The sequence below is a fragment of the Typha latifolia genome, chromosome 8 (assembly GCF_019914945.1).
Source record: "Typha latifolia isolate L0001 chromosome 8, TyphaL0001v2, whole genome shotgun sequence".
Taxonomy (NCBI): Eukaryota; Viridiplantae; Streptophyta; class Magnoliopsida; order Poales; family Typhaceae; genus Typha; species Typha latifolia.
This window is the reverse complement of record NC_133093.1, coordinates 6,298,735-6,321,094: the sequence shown is the minus strand read 5'-3', so window position 1 is coordinate 6,321,094 and position 22,360 is coordinate 6,298,735. Positions and strand designations below refer to the sequence as shown.

The following is a 22,360-nucleotide window of genomic DNA, read 5'->3' as shown; positions in this document are numbered from 1 at the left end:
GTGAGGATAGACAGAACAGTCTTTCAGGTGGAAATGCTTAAACTTTACAGGAAAAAGAAGAATTCTAAAGTTTATGGAAACGATTCTAAAGTGGTGTTTCCATAAACTTTCGCCGAAAGGATGCTGAACAATACGAGTGGAAGATCGCCTCCCTCAAAAGCAAAAGAACGTTATATTTCTTTGCTTTCACAGTCAAAGGCAAGAAAATTTAAACAAAAGTATAGAGAACCCTATTGAGAAAATAACTGCCCAACCATAGAGAAGATGATCTTCAGATGACTTAGCAGCTAAGTCAGCATCCAAATGTCCCGACTTTCTCAAACAGAAAAAGAAGATTAATAATCTAGATATCTCCCAGGAGATACTGCAAGCAAATTTTCTAATGCCATATTATACATCAAACTATTGGTTTAAATTCACTGATAATAAAATGCAAAGTAACTTTTAAGAAAACAAGTTCAGTAACTCGAAAATGAGGAGGATAACTATCCCTGGTATCATAACAAAGGGCACTGATACTATTAATCAAGTTTCAAGAGGTAGAGATGAGAAAAAAGAAATATCAATACCTTCATGAATAATTGTCCTCAAGACTATAGCATGCATGGAAAGTGAAAACAAGTTTGCTTTAGACAAAACTAAAGGTTCATCAATCATATGAGAGCAACTAAGTAGAAAACCAATAATACCCAATTAAAGCAGATGAAACCCCTCATGGTTTATTAAACCTTAAAGCAACAGATAACCTGTGCCTGGAAAGTTCAACAGTTTATCACATTCCACAGAAATGACACAATTATTGGATCACCAAAAGTAGATGCTTTATAGAAAGAGTCCTCTGGAGAGGAAGCTTCCCTGCAGTCAAAAGTTCATGACCACAATAATGTCAATATCACCCACAATTTGGTGGAGGTTGTGACCCTCTAACAAGAAGGAATCACGCATAAAAGAAAATAATTTGCTTCTTAGAAAAACACCAAATGTAGACCACACTGAAATTATTAGTATAGTTTTAGCACAAGAAAACAGCATTTTCTTCACTTCCAAGTATCATCTCTCAAATTATCAACAAGAATTATTGTACTCGCCTGGCAGTAGAAATAACATTTTATTCTCTAACCTGGAGAGCCTGCAGCTACATCACTTTGTTCTTCTGCATCATCAGATTCTTTTCTCCAGATAGGGATAATGAAAATTTCCAAGGATAACTTTCTACGCAAGGTGCCAGATCAGTACATCATTAATATCACACTATTAGTGGTCCAAATGAGAAGGCTGTACCCTAATATTTTTACATAAGTACATGATCATCTAACTGAGTGTACAAGTAATCTGTTAATCATTTGACAGTTGAAATCTCACATGTTCACATTGTTCATCATGTTAAAAAAAAAAAGGCCAAGTCAAACAGATTGTCCTGTGATATACCCTTGAAAATAGTCATGTTAGAAGCAGTAGCATAAGGCATGATAAATACCTAATTCACATGGAAACAAAATTTGATTCCATCAAATTATTGCTATGTCAAAAGAATAGTTCTACAAAAGAAAATCAATTCATATACAACCACAAAAGAAATAATAGTCGAAAAGCAAAACATGGTAAAGCAGAGAGAGATCTTCAGGTTGTACTAAATCACTCCATGCTATCAAAAGTATCTTGTAAAGTTATAATTTAAGTCTAGTTGGTATTGCACTGCATAATCAAAGTAGCTCCCCACAACAAAACAAAACATAGATCATCAATAGAATTCGACTATGAAATTGAGTGATATTCATTACTGAAAAAAGGAAGTGAATATACATATCTTTACATCATAACTCTTTGAAATTGTAGATAATATTAATTTGTTGTCTTTTTACTGTATTCCCTACATGGATCCTTCATAAATCTTCTAAATAAAGGTGCCCAAGTTTGTACTGAGTATTATAAAGAGAATATACTTTAAAATATGCCACAAGTGGCTCTTTGCACAATCAAAACATGTAACTGTTTGACATCTTATGCATCCTAAGATGTGTAAAGAGAGTTGGAAAATAACGAAATGTTAGAAATATGATAGTCCACTTTAGGGTAAACCTGGCAAATGAGACAAATGAATGAGATATAACTCTGATATCCTAATGTCTCCAACCTCTGCTCTGTTCCCTCTTCCCACCCTTTTTCCTTGGGTATTCAACAAAGAAAATCAAAGATAGTTCATTCCACCATCAAGGCAGAACTATAATCCAGAAAAATTTTCTTGTGTGTAACTCATAAAACAGATATCATGAAGCTAACAACAAATGAGAACCATGGTTGTAGTCACAGAGTTGACAGCACACTTCCATCTATAACATGCATATCTGGAATACCAGAGGCCGTTTCGTTTGATATATTTCAAGATGTTGTGTTTGTACAAGTAGTGTATAGTATGAAAGCAACATCAGCACCAAATATTCATCACATTTCTCTTCAAATTATAGTATCAATTAACACTCTTTTCTTTCTCATGGAAGGTTAAAAAACTGTGATTTGACATCGACTAAAAAAAATTGTGATTTGACATCGACTAACTGGATATGAAAATACAGCATATGAGCACTGATTAACATGAGACACTACTTTATGATATCTATAAACCAAACAATTATCTTAAAAAATACAGTAACGCCGTACTTACAAATACATCACAACAAACGGCCCCAGAATTTTAATCTGTTCAGCCCTTGAATATGCTTCTTAGTAACAAACTATATCAGGATAAATAGTTCAATAATCTGTTACCAATTGCCCCACCCCCTTAAATGCATCTTATGTTGTTATTCTTTTTTCAATTTTAATCAACATGACAAATACAACTCATATGGACAATACTAAAACTGAACAACAAAATGAGACAGTGTTGAACTTTTACAACATGTAGGCTAAGCAATCCAAAGAAATCTATAGTTTCTGCCTCCAAAGCTCCACCATAGTAATTAATTAATATATGTAAGGAAAACATAAAGCCACTGCATTTTACATTTATCCAAGAGAAAAAGGTCTATGTGCAAGCCATTTATAACAAACTTAGCATCAGGTTCCCAAGTAACCATCGAGAATTGACATAAAATCATAACTACACCTACAATTTCTTAATCACATTAGAGATGATGGAAAAACAACAGCTTTCCCTCTTGTTTTCTGTTACCTCAATACAACAGCATCAGAGAACCATCTGCACTGTCTTACCATCAAAGAAGGAAACTATACTTGGCCATATACTCCTCCCTCGGCCATGCCACCAGCCCTCAGACCCCTCCAACTCTTTCATACTCTGGATCATCGGTCGGCAGCTCATACCTGCAAACTGGGCAAGTATTCCGTATTCCAAGCCATGGCAAAATGCATTCTTTATGGTAATAATGCGAGCATGGCAATCGCGTCACCCGCTCCTCTAAAGAAATCTCATCCTTACATACCGCGCAATGGGTGCTATTCCTTTCCACACCCTCCTCGGCCAAGACAACCGATGGGAGACTCAAGACAACCGACTTGGCTGCCGGAGGGATGGCCCGGATCGAGCTATCATCGTGCTGCGCCATCTGCTCGATCAAGATCTCATACTCCTCCGAGGTGTTAAACGCCTCAGCGTCTTCCTCCCCTTCTGATCCATCCAAGAGAAGAACTCCCCATTCTCTGCTCCAGCCCATCTCCCCATCGATCGCATCATCAACATGAATCGATTCCGACGCCGCGACGAATCCCAACCCATCGATGACGACTTCCTCCCACTCGAAGTCCTCCTCAGGATCCGCCCTGATGCAATCCCAGTAAAGTGAAGAGACAAGATCTCCGGGATTCGAGACGCCGGAGGAGGTGGTCGGATCGATTTGCGAAACAGAATCTGAATCGACGGGCTCCGGAATGAAGCCATAGTTGAGGCCGGGGTAGAGGGTATGAGCTAACGCCACCCTTACATTTGATTCGAAGTAATCGGGGGCCATGTCCCTGACATCATCGAGGAACCCGAAGTCACAGGTGTCTAGGGTTCCGGCGAAGGGGTCAGAAGCGGCGGTGGCGCTGCCTGAGTGGTGGCTGATAAGTTCTAGGGTTTCATTGTGGTATGAGTGGACTTGGTCGTGAGCTTCTCCGTCGCTGATGGCGGAGTCCGGGACGAATATTTCGTCGAGGGGTAGAAAGAAGAGCTCGGCGACGTCAGCCATGAGAGAGAGAGAGAGAGAGAGAGAGAGAGAGAGAGAGAGAGGAATCAAAGGGCGGATGGTGGGCTTGGGTTTATAATTTTTATTTTATAGCGATTTTTACATGATTGCCACCGACAATTTTCAAATTATCATAACTGAGTGATTTTCACAGTAAACTAAAAATTTTCATAATTTTGCCTTACTAACTATTTTAGATTTTCTTTACAGCTTAACTAAACTTTTTTAAAAGTATCAAAACTGCCCTTGCACCAATCTACTTGTACATATGAATTCTCATTTTGTATCTATGAACTATTTTGTATCTATGTATTATTCAAGTTTATGCTTGATTAGTTTTTATTTTGATAAATTGATTTTGGAGTTATTATAAATTAGGTGTTAGTATAATTACAGATTTCATAATTATTAACTATAAACACCATATATTAATAATTATATATTCCATAGTGATTAAGTATGTATATCATACTAACTGGTTTCCATAATTTATAATTTTAGATTCTGTATATATTAACGTTAGGTTTCATAATTAATAATTATGAATTCTTTGTTTATTAAACATGGAATCTATAATTGTGCGGACTCTTTACCAAAAGACTTGTTGTATATATATATATTTTAGAAAATATCTATGAATTATTTATGTTATACACAAATATCTATAGATTAGTTGTTGTTGTTGTATACAAATATTTCACAATATAACTTTATTGTTCCACATACTCTTAATTGTTTCAAATTTAATGTTATTATTTTACATAATTAGTTTTCACTATAACAAATTAATATATGGACTTGATTCTGATACAATAGTAATTACTTTTCTTAAAGGAGGTATGCTAAAGCACATAACATGAGAAGCGCATACAAATTTGAAACCAACTGGAATCTTCTTAAGAAAGAAATGTTAAACCATAGTTGAGAGTTTTAAGAACTATCAACCTTTTCCTCTTCGTGTGGCTGATATTCATATTCTATATTTGAATTCTTAGGTCGATTTTTCTTATAAATGAGCCGTCTAAAAAAAATAGAATATCTGCGTAATAAACAAACCAATCGAAGCATTATCCACAAATTTAGGATTAAAAAAAAATAATTGCTTTTACATAAATTGTCAAATGTAATAAAATAATATAATACAATATAAGGAAACATTAAATATTACTCTGACCATTTAGGTTTTAATGTAAAAGTAAACTTAAGGGCTTCTGTAATTTATGAAAATAAATTCATTCATATATAAAGTCTGACAAGTGAATGGCCATATACCTAAAATTCTAAAGAATCCCTAATCTCATCTAAAATGAGTACCTCTTTCAATCAGCTCATCTTTGCTCTTCCTCTAATTCCAACATTAGTGAACCAATTCATTAATAAGAAACTTAACATTACAAAAGTGGAAATAAAAATAAGGAAGAGATCTATATAAGCTTCGCGCTCTTCGGTTCCCCAGTGAAGGAAGGGCAAGCCCCGACTACTAGCACTGATTCTATTAGCCGTAGACAAAGGTGTCTTCAAGAAGGGGAGAGTTATCACTAGTGATGAAGATAATAGGTTTTAGATGGTTTACAATTTGGAGAAGAAGGGTTTATGAAAACAATATTCATTAGATATATTCAGTCTTGAGAAGAGATAATTAGAATTTTCATATTTTACTGATACGATCTTCTCTTTGGGGCTAAGGCTCTGATACCAGATTGATACGATCTTCTCTTTGGGGCTAAGGCTCTGATACCAGCTTGATACGATCTGGCACGGAACTTTGAAATTAGATCCCAAAATATACTGTCGTCGGATCGACGTGAGATTTTGATATGTTGTAGCCTCATAAAAGAGCTTTCCAACAAATCTAGTTACAAGCGAATCGGAGTTGGGGATCTTGAGATATTGTTCGTTTAGTGGACGAATGTCAGGATGCTCTGTTTTGGATTCGTGGATGGAGGCACGAGATCCTAGGTAATGGTGGATGGTGGTGGACCGGCGTTAATGTGGTGGCACCGGTGAAAAGTGATGGTGGAACGGTTGTGGTTGATGGAAGGATTAGGGCAAGTGTTGGATAGATTGGACGAAGGGAGAGAAGAGGGCCACCCCTAAGGGACTAGGGTGATTAGCCGGACGAGGGAGGTTAGAAGCGGCGTCGCCGGGGATTGAGAGAACGGGAGCGAAGAAGACGAAGGAGGCAAGGCAAAACTCAATCTCAATAATTAATGATGATTTTGGTTGCCCTACACATCCTTTTATAGGCTAACCAACAACTCACATTAACACTAAAACACAATTTTCGCTGACCGCGTTCGAACTCGCCCGACCGCGTTCGAACGCACCGAATTAGCTCTTCTGGATTTGCGAACGCGATGCAGGCGTTCGAACGCGTGATTGAACGCGCCTGTCGGTATTTGCGAACGCGATGCAGGCGTTCACAGTGCGTTCGAACGCACAGTACATTCTCTTCTCCACGTTCACAACCCCGTTCACAAACCGCGTTTGAACTATAATAAAATATTTGTCAAATATTCTTCGTTAGTCAGAAAATTACAAAACTAATTGGGTTATATCTGTAACTTCCTGATCTACAACTTCCGTATTTATGCTCTTCATAGATTCGAACTAAAACTAGGATGAAAATATGAGATAACATTAGTGATAGTAGTGGTGACGGGTGGAGTGGATGTTAGGGTTATGGATGGATATGGATATGAGGATGGATTGTGGAAGTGATTAAGGGAAGTAGACGAAGGGAACAAAGTGGCCAAGTTCCTAAAGAAGAAGGGTGGCTCGACAGTCGAGGAAGGTTAGAAGCGAGGAGAAACCTTGCCAACGGTAGATGTGGAAGGATGATGAAGAGGGAGGAGGGAGAAGTCTAGAGAGAAAATAGGAGGCAAGAAATCAATAATCCAATAGCATAATGGAGTTGGTTGCCATCCACATATTTATAGAGGCTAGACAACAAGTCCTAAAATAATATGAAACCCTAATTTTAGAACTTTTCCTTTATCGCGTTCGAATGCACCCGATCGCGTTCGAACGCACACAAAAAGTTCCATATCTGGATGTGCGAACGCGATACAAGAATTCGAACGCACGATATGCGTTCTCTGTATTTGCGAACCTAATGCAGGCATTCACAAGGGCGTTCGAATGCGACCTCTCTTGCATTCGAACGCGACCTACATGAATTTTATTTTAATAAAAATAAACACCTAATGCAATAAGAAAAGATTCTAACTAAGTGTACCACGCTTCCCCCACCTTGCCCTCAAGGTGAAAAGTCAGGGAAACGCTCCAAGATATCAGTCTCCAACTCTCATGTCGCCACATTAGATGGCTTGCCAAGCCACTCAACTAGAATCTCAATCTCCAATCTGCTACCATATGAGCGTCGACACCAAGCAAGTACACGAACTGACTCTACGATCTTTATCTCCTCCAATGGCTCCGGTAGAACCAATCCAACTACCTCATGATCTCCAATCCGCTCCCTCAGTAATAAAAAGTGGAAGACATGATGCACTCTCGACCCCTCTAGCAGCTCCAAATAATATCCAACTGGACCAATATGCTCTAACACCTAAAATATACCAAACTAGTGATGTGCTAACTTTTGGTTACGCATCGGACGCAGGGTCACCTATCGATACAGCTGCACCCTCACAAACACCCAACTATCGATGTCAAACTCCTGCTCCCTATGGCTACGATCATAAACTTGTTTCATGTGGTTTTGAGCAAGTTTAAGATTAGCACGCAACTTCCACAATGCGGCGTCTCTATCCATCAATGCTATGTCTACCTCCGTCCTGTCTGCAGATGTCACTAGATCATAAGTGCGTAACATCAAAGCCGTGCGTCATCATGCCAATGCTGCTATGGTAGGCGATGTTATAAGACTACTCCACCCATGGTAAGAACTCTAACTATCACCTCGACATCTCTCCCATAAAACCACCTCAAATACTACTTAATGCCTCGATTGACCACCTCGGTTTGGCCGTCCGTCTGCGGATGGTAGGACGAACTAAAGTTTAATCGAGTTCCCTACAATTTGAAAAACTCTGTCCAAAAGTCGCTCATAAATACACTGATACACTTAGTTAGGATTTTATCTAATTAGCTAAATCCAACTCTGCGCAGTTTCGGAAAACTATTTGTAGAATATTCGACAGTTATCCAAATAATATCAAACTAGTTGGATAAGGTCGATAACCTCTAGATCTACAACTTGTATATTCATGACTTCTCCAGATTCCGAATATATCTATGACAAAATGAAAGCTTAATCTAAAAGGTATTCGGAGAAGATAAGAAATACTTGTTTAGTTGGTTTGTTATGGTTTCATATTGTTTTAGAACTTGTTGGCTAGCCTCTATAAATATGTGGATGGCACCCAACTTTATATTTCTATTGGATTCTTTCTAGACTCCTCCCTTTTCACCATTCTTCCACCTCTACTGTTGGCAAGGTTTCTCCTCGCTTCTAATCTCCCTCGATTGTCGAGTCACCCCTCTTCTTTGTGATCTCGACCTCTTCGTTCCCTTCATCTACTTCCCTGAATCACTTCCATAATCCATCCTCATCTCCATACCCATCCATAACCCTAACATCTACTCCACTCGTCACCACCACCTTCACCCACGTTATTCCATATTTTCGTCCCTACTACAGTTTGAATCTGCAAAGGGCATAAATACAACAGTTGTATATTAGGACGATATGGATCCAACCCAATTAGTTTCATAATTTTCTAACTACCAGAGAATATCTGACGAATATTTTCCCACAGTTGCGCGGACTGCTTCCTACAATAAATTTAGATCTTAAGGAATTGTTCCGTAGCCGATCTTTTGGTTCTAGATCCTATCAATTGGTATCAGAGCCCTATCATACATGATCACAATCCAAGACAATTGTGCTTGGCATGCCATGTAACCGAGCAACATCTCTTACAAAAATTTCAGCCACCGACTTGGCTGAAACTAGATATGACAATGCTAAAAAGTACGCATATTTGTTTAATTTGTCAACCACCACAAAGATAACAGAATAACCACGTATCAGCGGAAGACCCTCTATGAAGTCCATAGAAATATCTTCCTATGCACGGTCCGGTATAGGTAATGGTTGTAGTAATCCGACCGGTTTCAAGGTGGTTGCTTTAGCCCTTTGACAGATTTCGCAAGCACAGACAAAATTCCTCACATCCCGCCTCATTCCTAGCCACGTGCAACTCTGAGAATCCTCCTATAAGTCCTCAAGACACCCTCATGACCAGCCTCTGGAGTGTGGTGGAAGTGCTCTAATATTTTCTGCCGCAATCCATCATTTGTGGGCACTCAAATGCATCCGCGGTCCAGTAGCAAACCTCCTCAATTCTCCAACTTTGGATGGTGCTCCGGATCATCCATCACCTCCTACAACAATCTCAAAATATCTGGGTTAGATGCACATACATACCTCAGCTCATCAAGGAAGGGAAAAGTAGGAGAAGAATAGGCTGCAAGCTCGGCGGTATCGAGTTGGCGCGATAGTGCATCCGCCGCTCTGTTTTCCGTTCCCTTCTTGTATTGGATTTCATAATCATACCCCAACAATTTTGTGACCCATCGTTGCTGTGCTCGAGTGTATATGCACTGTCCCATAAAGTATGGAAGGCTCTTTTGACAGGTTCGGATAATGAATCACCTACCGATCAAATAAAGCCTCCACTTTGTAACCGCATATAGAATTGCCGATATCTCTCTCTCATAAGTTGATAATTGCTAAGATTTTTATGACAAAACCTTACTAAGAAAAGCTATAGGACGTCCTCCTTGCATTAGTACAGCTCCTATGCCAACACTCAACGCATCACATTCCATAATGAACTCTTTGGTGAAGTCTGGTAGCACTAAAACGGGTGTCGTCATCATTGCTATTTTTAATTTTTCAAAGGCTGAAGTGGCTCCATTTGTCCCTCTAAAAGAGTCCTTCAACAAAGAAGTGGGAAGAGCAGCGATCTTGCCATATCCGACGATGAAGCGTTGATAATATCCGGTCAGCCCCAAAAATCCTCTCAATCTAGTGGTAGTAGTAGGAATAGGCCAAGCGGTCATGCATGCAACCTATTGTGGATCCGCCGCTACACCATCCGCTGAAATGATGTAGCCTAAATATTCCACTTGTGGTACTCCCCATAGGCACGTGGACTTCTTGATCTTTAATTAGTTTTGCTTCAACAAATTCAGCACGTCCTCCAAATGCTGCCAATGCTCCAATTCAATAATGCTATACACCATAATATCGTTAAAAAATACTAAGACATACATTTGCAAGAGAGGCCAAAATATATTATTCATGAGGTCTTGAAAGGTAGCTGGAGCATTGGTGAGACCACAATGCATCACCCGGAACTCGTAATGCCCGTCCGGAGTCCGAAATGTAGTTTTGTGCACATCCGCCAAGTGAACTCTAATTTGATGATACCTAGCCCTCAAGTCAAGCACGGGGGATACCAATCATTGATGCTCGATAGTCAACACAAAAATGCCATGTCCCATCCTTTTTTTACACCAATAGCACGGGGGATGAGTATGAGCTATGACTTAGTTGAATGAGGCATTGCTCTAACATCTCGGCTACCATCTTTGAGATAACTTCTTTTTGTACATGTGGATACCGATATGGTCTCACGTTCACCGGTGTAGCCCCGGGTACAATCTCTATGCGATGGTCCGCCGCTCTCCTCGGGGGCAACTCCAGTGGCTCCTCAAATAGTACAAAAAAGTTATATAATAAATTAGATAGTTCAATAGTAGTACTTGAACTCGTTTGACGGTCATCTCCTACTGGTCCTAACTGTAGAAGATATGCTAAATTATATGCACAAGGCAGCCCCACTATATCCTGCATCGCAGGAATCAGCAAATACCGAACACCATCAAGCAGCACATCTTTGTTTCCTTATTTAAATTTTATCCACATGCTCCGAAAATCAAATGTGATGGGTCCCAAACTCTGTAACCACTAAGCACCAAGGACAATGTCCGCTCCTCGCAGTGCCGACGGATACAAGTCCACAATAATGTCGTGTCCTTGCACTGTATAACGACTCGATGACACAAGCTCTCCGCCCTAAGCTTCGTGCCGTCTCCAATAGCAATGTCAAATCTCGTGGTCGGTTCGGCATCCAAACCCAATATCTTCACTAACCTCTCGTCTAGAAAGTTGTGTGTACTCCCCGAATCGATGAGGATGTGCACACAATGCTTTCTAGCGAGTTCGTCTACCTGTAACGTCCTTGGCGCGAAAGTACCTGAATATGCATCCATTGATATTTCAGCTTGGATATCTTCCTCAACACTCTCCACAACGGTCTCCTAATGGATCTCCTCTGGACACCCTCATCATTAACAACCTCATCATCCTCCTCAAGACCATCGATAAGCATCACACTCCGGATCGATTTAGAACACCGATGACCGAGGGTGAAACTCTTATCATATCGAAAGCAAAGATCCTTCACTCTTCGCTCCTCCACCTGGGCAGGTGTGAGATTCGAATGGGGGGTCTAGTGCCTCCTCTAATATCGGAAGAAGGTCTCAAAGGTGATCATGGTCTAGGGCTCGCAGCCACTATTTTTGAACCGCTGAATTTCCAGCTGGCATTCTAGGTGCGAACCGCCCATCTCGGTTGCCCCAATTGGTTTTCGCTACCATCTTTAGAGCCCTATGTTTTTATTCCATTCTCACGGCCTTCTCAAAGGCCTCCTCAAGAGTAGTAGGACATAGAGCACAAATATTCGCTTGTATCTTCTCTCGCAGCCCCGAAATAAATGTGCTCATCAATGTCCGTTCGAGCCACGATGGCTCACAATGACTACTAACTCTTTCAAACTCAGCTTGGTACTCTAATACAGTAGTCCTCTGAACCATCTTGCTTAATGTGGTAGCAAAATCTTCATATGCCGCTGTCCCAAATCTGCATATAATCCTCCTACAAAAATCAGCCTATCTAGTAAATCCACCACCACGAATAACCGATTTATACCAATGCACTATTATTCCTTAGAGGTGAAAGCTTTCCATTTGGACTTTTGCGTCTTCCGCTGTACCTTGATAATTAAAATATTGCTCAACTTGAAACACCCAATCCGTTGGATCACTGTCTGGGAATTTTGAAAAGTCCAAGCATGTAGTTCTCCCTCGAAGAGCATTGTCGGGTTCATGAAAGATCCTTTGTTCAAGTCTAAACCTTTGGGCATGTTGATCACCTTCTCTAAATCCTCGAGCACGTCCATCACCATCTTCATAGGGATCAACCTCATCCTCATAGTGCTAATCCTCCTCATCAATGAAGCGCATCGGTGCTGCACGCCTCTCAGGTTTCACCACCGCTGGTCTTGTGTTTTGTAACGGAGATGGGGAGTGATGTGAAGGCATAGGTAGGAGGGGATCATTGATACTCATATGATGCACCTGGACCTGTGGGGTATCGGTTCAATAAGGTCCCACCGTTGGTCCTTCTTGAAACTTCGTTCGTCATCGAGGAGATGACAAACCCAATCGATTAACGACATATTCCTTGAATTCATTGTGATCCTTTTGCATGTTATCAACTCTATGCAACAATGTTTGGAACATGCCCCTAAGTTCATCCATATTCGAACCCATGGACGTTGGTTGACTCGGTTCTGCCGTGGTCGCTCTAAAGGAATCGGCCTCACGGTTAGGATCATCGTGCATTGAGTCCTCCCTTATCGGTGAGCTCTCCATAGGTCTCCTTGTTGATGTCATCTTCCTTGTTTCAACCATTAATGGAGGTCTGAGGTTTGCCTTCTCTGATACCAAACAATAGGCTTTGATACCACTTTAATAAGCTCTAATACCACTTCATAAGATCTGGAACCAAAGATAGGCTACACTAAGATTTCTTCAAGATCTGAATGTATCACAGGAATTAGTCTGCACAACCGTGGAAAAATATTTGTCAGATATTCTTTAGTAGTCAGCAAATTATAAAACTTCTTGATCTACAACGTTCGTATTTACGCCCTTCGTAGATTCGAACTACAACTAGGATGAAAACACAAAATAACATAGGTGATGGTGGTGGTGATGGGTGGAGTGGATGTTAAGGTTATAGATAGATATGGAGATGAGGGTGGATTGTGGAAGTGATTAAAGAAAGTAAACGAAGTGGTTGATATCCCAAAGAAGATGGGTGGCTCAATAGTCGAGGGAGATTAGAAGCGAGGAGAAACCTTGCCAACGGTAGATGTGGAAGGATGGTGAAGAGGGAGGAGGTAGAAGACTAGAAAGAAGATAGGAGGCAAGAAATCAATAATCCAATAGCATAATAAAGTTGGCTGCCATCAACATATTTATAGAGGCTAGCCAACAAGTCTTAAAATAATATGAAACCCTAATTCTATATCTTTCTCGTCGATCACGTTTGAATGCACCCGATTGCATTCGAACGCACTAAAAAAGCTCCATCTCTGGATGTGAGAATGCGATACAGGCATTCAAATGCGGGCATTCGAACTCACCCGACCGCGTTCGAACGCACAATATGTGTTCTCTATATTTGCAAAGCTAATGTAGGCGTTCACAAAAGCGTTCGAATGCGACCCCTCCTGTGTTCAAACGCGACCTACAAGAATTTTATTTAAATGAAAATAAACACTTAATGCAATAAGAAAAGATCCTAACTAAGTGTATCAAATAATCCTCATGACCACTCCTATTTATAGGAGTAAAGTCCTAACGAATCGGATCTATATGTGGATTATCCGCTTTATTTGAATTTAAGAATAATAAATAAATCTAACTAACTCAATTGATTTAACCCACGTGGCTGAATCGTAACAATTAACCACGCTTCCGACACTTTATCCTCAAGGTGAATAGTCTTTCATATCTTTGTACTCATATAATTTGTTGTGCAAGCTAGTTAGAGGACTCAAGTTTATCCTCTTCGTGACCACCTAGGAATATGATGTGGGTTAGTTGGCACTTGCATTTATGCTCGACGGTAAAATGATCGTCATTAAAAAGCACAAGCCTTTCTTTCTATTCTCCCCAATGTCATTGGGAACAAAATGATGCGAGATATATTGGAGTTGGGCTAAATTGTCTGTGCGAGCTGCATCAGGGTAAGTGCAATCTTTAGTAGGTCATGGACTTGGGCCATCTTTCTTCGCTCCTCCTTACAGATTTGGTTGAACTAATCCAACTAGAACTCCATTATAATTGCAATGAGAAGGCCTCCTAAGAAATAGTGAGCCTGAGGGCCTTTGGGCCAAGCCTAACTAGTTGGTGACACAGTTGTAGATCTGTTCGAATTTTTCTCAATAAGCTCAAACTATTGTTGGTTGAGTTAGCTTAGTCAACATATCCTAAAAGTTTTTGTATTGGATTGGATCGAACCAAGCACAAATAGTATCAGCAAAATTTTGTCAAGACTCAAATGATCGAGTCCACTCTACCAACTAGTACCACCTAATCGCCACACCCTCTAGGTGAAATGATGCGAGCTAGACTTTCTAATGGTCGGGCATGTCATGGTACATAAGAAACTACTCCACTAGGTAGGTCCAATTCAGCAAGTCTCTGCCTAAAAATTTTGTGAAATCAAGCTTCACAGTCTAAGCTTGGATTTTGCGTGTGGCCTGTCATCATAGACCAAGAGACTCATGGTCAATGGTGGTCATGTGGGTAGGCCCATAGGTCCGGCTCATGTCGTGGCCGAGCTATAAATGAACTCGGCTTAGTCTACTAAGATGGGCCCACCATTTATTTTGTCAGTCATGCTCAAGCTCTTAATCAGGCTCGTGGTCATGCTCATGGGTTCTAAATTGGTTCACATAAGGTGGTTAAACCGGTTCACAAAAATTTGGCACTCAAAATTTGTGCACTTTATTTCCTCCATGCATTTGCTCTAACCCTAATTGTAGGACTAAAATAGGATTTCAGCTTAAAGGTGACACCATAGCCTGATGTAGCCTCGATGGCAACTGCGTAGGGTGGTTGGACGTCGAAAGTCACCATACAATGGGTCCTCAAACAGCGAATCGACGACGAGAAATGGTGGCAAACCAAAATCGAACTTGGGTATGATCTAATGCAATAGTGGCCAAGGTGTATCACTAGCAAGTCAACCGGCCCTCAGTGCCTATGAATAGGCCCTAGGACTCCATTGTAGTGGAGAAGCGATAGTGAGAAGCCCCAACAAAACTCGATGTAGGGGTAGCTTACTATAGAGGTCTATTACGTTCGCCACTCGAGAATCGTTGATGGTGCGATAGCCACCACCTACTAGTAGTTTGCCCGAGTAAGCCAGCTATGGCTACTAGTGGTCATTGAAGTGCTGGACTTGCGGCTACTAGCTGTGAGTATTTTTGAGAATTCAACATCCAATTCAAATAATAAAGGAAGCATCATAACAAAGGTAAGAATTTTTCTAAGTTTAAGAAGGACTTTAAGAAGAAAAAAAGAAAATAAGGGTTATTGCTATATGTGTGATAAAGTTGGGTATTTTGCAAGGCAATACCACAACCAAAAAGACAAACAACCAAAGAAAAAAGAGGAGGCTAATGTCATCGAGGATGACATGATTGCTATGATCACCAAACTCATGATGATCAATGTAGATGAAAGATAAAAAAATGGTGTTAATAGATAATGGATAACTCTTCTACAACTGTTGTGGCATGTAAGGGAACTGTTCATCTTTCTATATCTTTGGGCAAAGTTCTTAAACTTTAAAATGTCTACCATATTCCTGGACTTAGGAAAAGTCTTATTTCTATTATGATCCTAGATGATTATGACTTCCATATAGCTTTTGATTCTCATAAAGTTATTATTAGCAAAAAAACAAAAAAAATTCTTTGTGGGAAAAGGCTATGCTAAGGAAAATTTATATTTGCTTTCTATGAATAATGAAGTTTCTTTTCCTCTTATTGTTTTTTTAAATTTTTGAATGATTATGATGCTTGCCATTATAGATTAGGACAAATAGGAAAGAAAATTATGCATAAGATGGTGCATCACATGATTTAGTTCCTAAATATAATTCTTCTATTTTTTCTAAATGTGAATGTTGTGTGCAAGCTAAATTATGTAAGAAACCTTTTAAGAGTATTGTTAGATCCACTACTTTGCTAGAATATATTTATACTGATATTTGTGACAATAAGGCTTATCTCATTAGAGGTGGAAAGCATTATTTTATAACATTTATAGAGAGTAAGATCGGATAGAGGTGGCAAATATTTATCAAATGATTTCTTATCTTTTTGTGAATCTCATGGTATTATCAGAAAATTAGCCATTTCTTATAGTCCCCCCAAAATTAGGGTTGAGGAAAGGAAAAATAGAACCTTATTAAAAATGGTCAATGCTATGTTCTTATATTCTCATTTACCTAATGGTTTTTAGGGTGAAGCATTGTCTATGGCATGTTATATAGGAAATAGAATTTTACACAAGAATTATGAGAAGGAACCTTTTGAGTTATGGCTTAATAGAAAAAAAATCTATCATTTCATGGTTTAGGGTTGTATAGCTTATGTCTTAGATCCTCCACAAAAGAGACCTAAGGTAGGAAGTTGTAACGCCCCCGCCCGGCATGGGCACGCCAACGCGGTATGCGCAACAAGACTAGCGGGGCCCGTCATGCACAAGATACTCTCCGTACACATACAATCATGACATCATCAAATACTACCTGCTAACATATCCATGCTCACATAATCCAACACCAAATAAAACATACTATTAACTAAATAAACATGTATCATCAATAATATAAATGAACAGTAGATAATATGTCATGACTGATAAAAGTATATAATCTTCGACAATGCGTAAATAAATCTCCATATCATACTATCATCGTAACTTTCTCTCAAATATGACACATGATGTATGCCGACCATGACAATGCTATGATATCAAATGCAACCATATATAATGTATATTGACCACTTGATAATCAGATAATCAGATGATAATAAAATCATATGCATTTCTTAACATCACAATCATCACTGACATCTCGGTATAATATTATCATACTAGACCACTATGCAAAGTCAACACCCAGTACCCGATCTCATCAACATTATATCCGAAGGCTTAGAGCATACTCCGTCACCCGCAAGAGTATCTCAAATATAACCATACCCCGCCACTCGCTAAGGTATCAACATCCATTTAGACCAGGCACCCACATAATTGATAGAAAACCTCGTGAGGATAACTGGCTACATATGCCCTCGCGAATGGCATGTGTCCGAATGTCTACTACGCACACAGACTAACGACCTCAGACATAAGGCCAATAGGATCGCGACTATGTTGAGCGATCAATCATCTCTATGCACGCCTTAACCCTCGCGTCTACTCGGGTATCCTCACGCTTTCTATCAACTATCTTATCAATCACATTTCATGATTTTCTTCTAAATAACAGATCATATGCATATATCCAGTACGATAATAAGTCCATGCATAACAGAAATTTAGGTGGAATAGGAATCAAGAGAAAATGATGCAATATAGTCTCCAACTGTATCGTCAACACATCTGTTAGGTTTTTAATTGTTGGCAATTGTGTACAAAATATTCTAAGTGTATTTTTACATGTATATGAGCTTTACTCAAGTCTAGAATATCTCTGGTGTGAAGAATTGCAAGATCATTGGAGAAAAGCCGTCGCGTTCACACCGCGTTCACAAACGCGTTCGAACGCGAAATCTGCGTTCACACAGATAGAGAGCCGCGTTCACAAACGCGTTCGAACGCGGGCACTGCGTTCACACAGACTGAGAGCTGCGTTCACAAACGCATTCGAACGCGAGCACTACGTTCACACAGACCGAGAGCAGCGTTCACAAACGCGTTCGAACGCGGGTACTGCGTTCACACAGACCAAGAGCAGCGTTCACAAACGCGTTCGAACGCAATCTGAAGAATTCAAGCTGTTACATTTGAACGCACTTGGGCCCGTTCGAACGCATCTGAGATCAAGTCAGGCCATTCGAACGCACACGGGCCGCGTTCGAACGCACCTATGAAGTTTGCAATTTATTGGATTTTTGTGAGTACGAATATAACTTGGATTTGGCTCTATCTTGGAGATGATATATAAGGATAGTGTTGCCCTAACTTGAGGGCGTTGAAGAAGATTATTCAAGGAGACTTTTTGGAGGCTACATAGGTTCTTCAACTAACAAGGCTCTTCTCATCTACAAATCTTAATCTTTCGTCTTAAGGGCTATCGAGACGAAAGATCAATCTCGAGGGTTACTGAGATTGGACTTCAATCACGAGAAGCAGTGAATCGTGGGTTCTAGCGAGCAAGACTGAGTGGAACAAAGTCGTTTGGATCGACGGGTTGTTTTGTGAGTCAGTCTTGTAACTGCTACTATTCTAGTGATTGGTTTTGATCCGAGTTTGGATCAGTGGTTTTTTCCCGTTTGGGTTTTTCCACGTTAAAATCTTGGCGTACATCTTTGCTTTCCTTTTTAATATTTCGTCCAATGTTTACTTAAGCAAACGAAAAATATCATTGCCTAGTGTTTACATACATACGTGTGTCTAGGGGTTATTTCAATTGGTATCAGAGCGGGTTCTCTCACTCTTTGAGAGAGATCAGATAGGCATGGATTTTCATAGAGATGGACCCTCATCTATTAGACCTCCTATTCTAGATGGATCAAATTATGGATATTGGAAAGCTAGGATGAGAGCTTATTTGAAGTCTATAGATGAGCGTGTATGGATGGCCATTGTGAACGGTTGGAGTCCACCAATGTACATGGTAAATGATAAGTTTGTTGAGAAACTGATTGAGTCATGGGATAAGACAGATTATGAAAAAGTTGGCTGGAATAGCAAAGCAATAAATGCAATTTTTAGTTGTGTTTCCTCGGAAGAATTTAGAAGAATTTCTACTTGTGAAATAGCAAAAGAAGCCTGGACAATCTTAGAAATAACTCATGAAGGAACTATGGCTGTAAAACTTTCGATTTGAGGAGAAGTACAAATTGGAGAAATACAAATTGGAGCTTGAACGTGTCAAAAACCTTTCTGAACAACTTGACAATGCGAAAAATAAAATGAAGGCTAATGAAATTAAACTAGAGCGATTGCATAAATAAGTTACATTTCTAAAAGGGAAGAACAAACTGGACGAGATACTAAAAGCTCAGATCTCTGGAAAAGACAGGTATGGTGTTGGATACACTGGTAATTCAAATAATAATAAAACTGTTTTTGTTTTTGCAGGTATACAAAAGGAAGAATACCTGAAGCCATCAACCGCATTTTCAAAGAAATCCTGGATGAATACTTCTAAACTGAAGTTGAATCTACAAAATAGTGAAACTTCGACGGTACCAAAGGTAAACTCTAGTCACACTCCTCGACAAAAGGTGAGTAGAAAAAGGTTTGCTCCGACATGCTATCATTGCGGTATTCTAGGGCATATTCGACCTCATTGCAAATATTTGCAAAAACCTAGAAATGCTTTCATTTATGGGATGAAAACAAAAGCCATATGGGTCAAGAAAAGTGATTTAAGATGTTATGTTGTGCATACAGCCTTGAAAGCTTTAAATTCTGATTTGTGGTATTTAGACAGTGGCTGTTCAAGACATATGTCGGGTGACAAGTTATTATTTTCTAATCTTAAAAAACATGAAGGGGGAGTTGTGACATTCGGAGATGGTAATTCATCAAAGGTAATAGGTAAAGGAAAGGTAAGTATTCCAGGGATTCCTAGTCTCGAAAATGTTCTGTATGTTAAGGGCTTGAAAGCAAATCTACTTAGCATCAGTCAATTTTGTGATGAAGATTATGAGGTAAAATTCTCCAAAAATTATTGTACTATTCTAGATCATGATGATAATGTTGTATGTTATGGATCTAGAACATCTGATAATTGCTATATTGTTGGAACTTCACATAAACTGAAATGTAACAGTGCCTCTTTCGACATTGCAGATCTCTGGCATCAACGTCTTGGACATGTGAATCACAAGGAATTATTTACTCTGTCCAAACATGAAGTGGTAAGAGGAATACCTAAGATGAAAGAAATGTCAAAAAGAGTGTGCGGTTCGTGTCAAATTGGAAAACAAATTTGAATCTCACACAAGAAGGTAAATTCAACTACCACCAACCGTGTGCTTCAATTAGTTCACATGGACTTGATGGGTCCAACAAAAACTGAAAGTCTTGGAGGTAAACGCTATATATTCTTAATGGTCGATGATTACTCTAGATATACATGGGTTGCCTTTCTATGTGAGAAGTCTGAAACCTTTGAAGTTTTTAAATCACTATGCTTAAAATTGCAGAATGAAAAATCTACAACCCTAGTTAGGATTCGTTCTGATCATGGTAGAGAATTTGAAAATGAAAAATTTTCTGTATTTTGTGATTCTCTTGGTATTCAACATGAGTTTTCAGCTCCTATAACTCCACAACAGAACGGAATTGTTGAAAGAAAAAATCGAGTTGTGCAGGAAATGGCTAGAGCTATGCTTCATGCTAAAAAGGTTACTCAAAGGTTTTGGGCAGAGGCGGTCAATACAGCGATACACGTGATAAATCGTGTTTATCTCAGACTAGGTACAAAAATGACTGCTTATGAAATCTGGAAAGGTAAGAAACCTAGTGTTAAATATTTTTGAGTTTTTGGTAGTAAATGTTATATCTTGCGTGATCGAGAGTATTTGACTAAATTTGACACTAGAAGTAGCGAAGGCATCTTCTTGGGGTATTCGAATAATAGTAGAGCCTACAGAGTATTTAATCTTGACACTTCTACCGTTATGGAATCTCGCTAATGTTATGATAGATGAATCCCACACTGACTTAACTAAAGCTACTCCTGTTTCATTTTCGAGATACAAATTACGAAGAAATAGAAAAGGAGCTTGATCTGGAAATTGAGAATCGAACGAGGACAAAGTTGAAATGAACAAAAATGACCGCAACATCTTAGGAACCATCTCGCTAGAGTGAAATCAAATCATCCCTTTGTCACAAGTGATCGGAGACGTGAATAAACCAATTAAGACAAGACGACAAATCCAAAGTGAGGTATCATTTACTTGTTATACATCTTCTTTTGAACCTAAAAATGTGAAGGAAGCATTGTTAGACGATTCTTGGGTTAATGCTATGCATGAGGAATTAGAGCAATTTTCTAGGAATGATGTTTGGTATTTAGTCCCTAGACCTAAGAATGTGAATGTCATTGGAACAAAATGGATTTACAAGAATAAAAGTGATGAACATGGCAATATAATTCGGAATAAAGCCAGACTAGTAGCACAGGGATACACTCAGGTTGAGGGTATAGATTTTGATGAGACTTTTGCTCCTGTTGCTAGATTAGAGTCTATTCGTATACTGCTTGCTATTGCTTGTCATTTAAAATTTAAATTGTTTCAAATGGATGTTAAAAGTGCCTTCTTGAATGGTATCCTGAATGAAGAAGTTTATGTGGAACAACCTAAGGGTTTCGAAGATCAAAAATTTCCTTCTCATGTTTTTAAATTGAAAAAGGCCCTCTACGGGCTAAAACAAGCTCCAAGAGCTTGGTATGAGAAGTTGACCACTTTTTTAGTGGATGCGAGGTTCACTCGAGGGGGAGTGGACAAGACATTGTTCATTAGACAGTCGAACAGAAGTTTAGTTGTGGCTCAAATATATGTGGATGACATTGTCTTTGGGGCAACGAGTCAATCGTTAGCTAAGGAGTTTGCTGATCTCATGCATAGTCATTTTGAGATGAGCATGATGGGTGAATTGAAGTTCTTTTTGGGACTTCAAATTACTCAATTGGAAAGAGGGATATTTATCGCTCAAACCAAATATGCTAAGGATCTTGTGACTAAATTTGGTTTAGAAAATGCAAAACATGCTAGAACTCCTATGAGTACAACTACCAAACTAGGTAAGGATATTTCAGGACAAAGTGTTGATCAGACACTGTATAGGAGCATGATTGGTAGTCTTTTGTACTTAACTGCTAGTAGACTAGACATTGCATTTAGTGTCGGTGTGTGTGCTAGGTTTCAGTCTGAACCTAAGGAGTCACATTTGTTTGCTGTGAAACGTATCATAAAATATGTCAGTGGCACAGTTGATTTAGGTATCTGGTTTACGTATGACTCGGG

General features: G+C 39.3%; 1 protein-coding gene across 1 annotated transcript; it reads right to left on the bottom strand.

Annotated features, from left to right (window-relative positions):
* Positions 1-2,974: 2,974 nt before the first annotated feature.
* Positions 2,975-4,238, bottom strand: LOC140793280 (uncharacterized). Its single transcript, XM_073144670.1, has one exon. The coding sequence runs from the start codon at positions 4,185-4,187 to the stop codon at positions 3,273-3,275; it is 915 nt and encodes a 304-aa protein (XP_073000771.1). The 5' UTR covers positions 4,188-4,238; the 3' UTR covers positions 2,975-3,272.
* Positions 4,239-22,360: the final 18,122 nt, after the last annotated feature.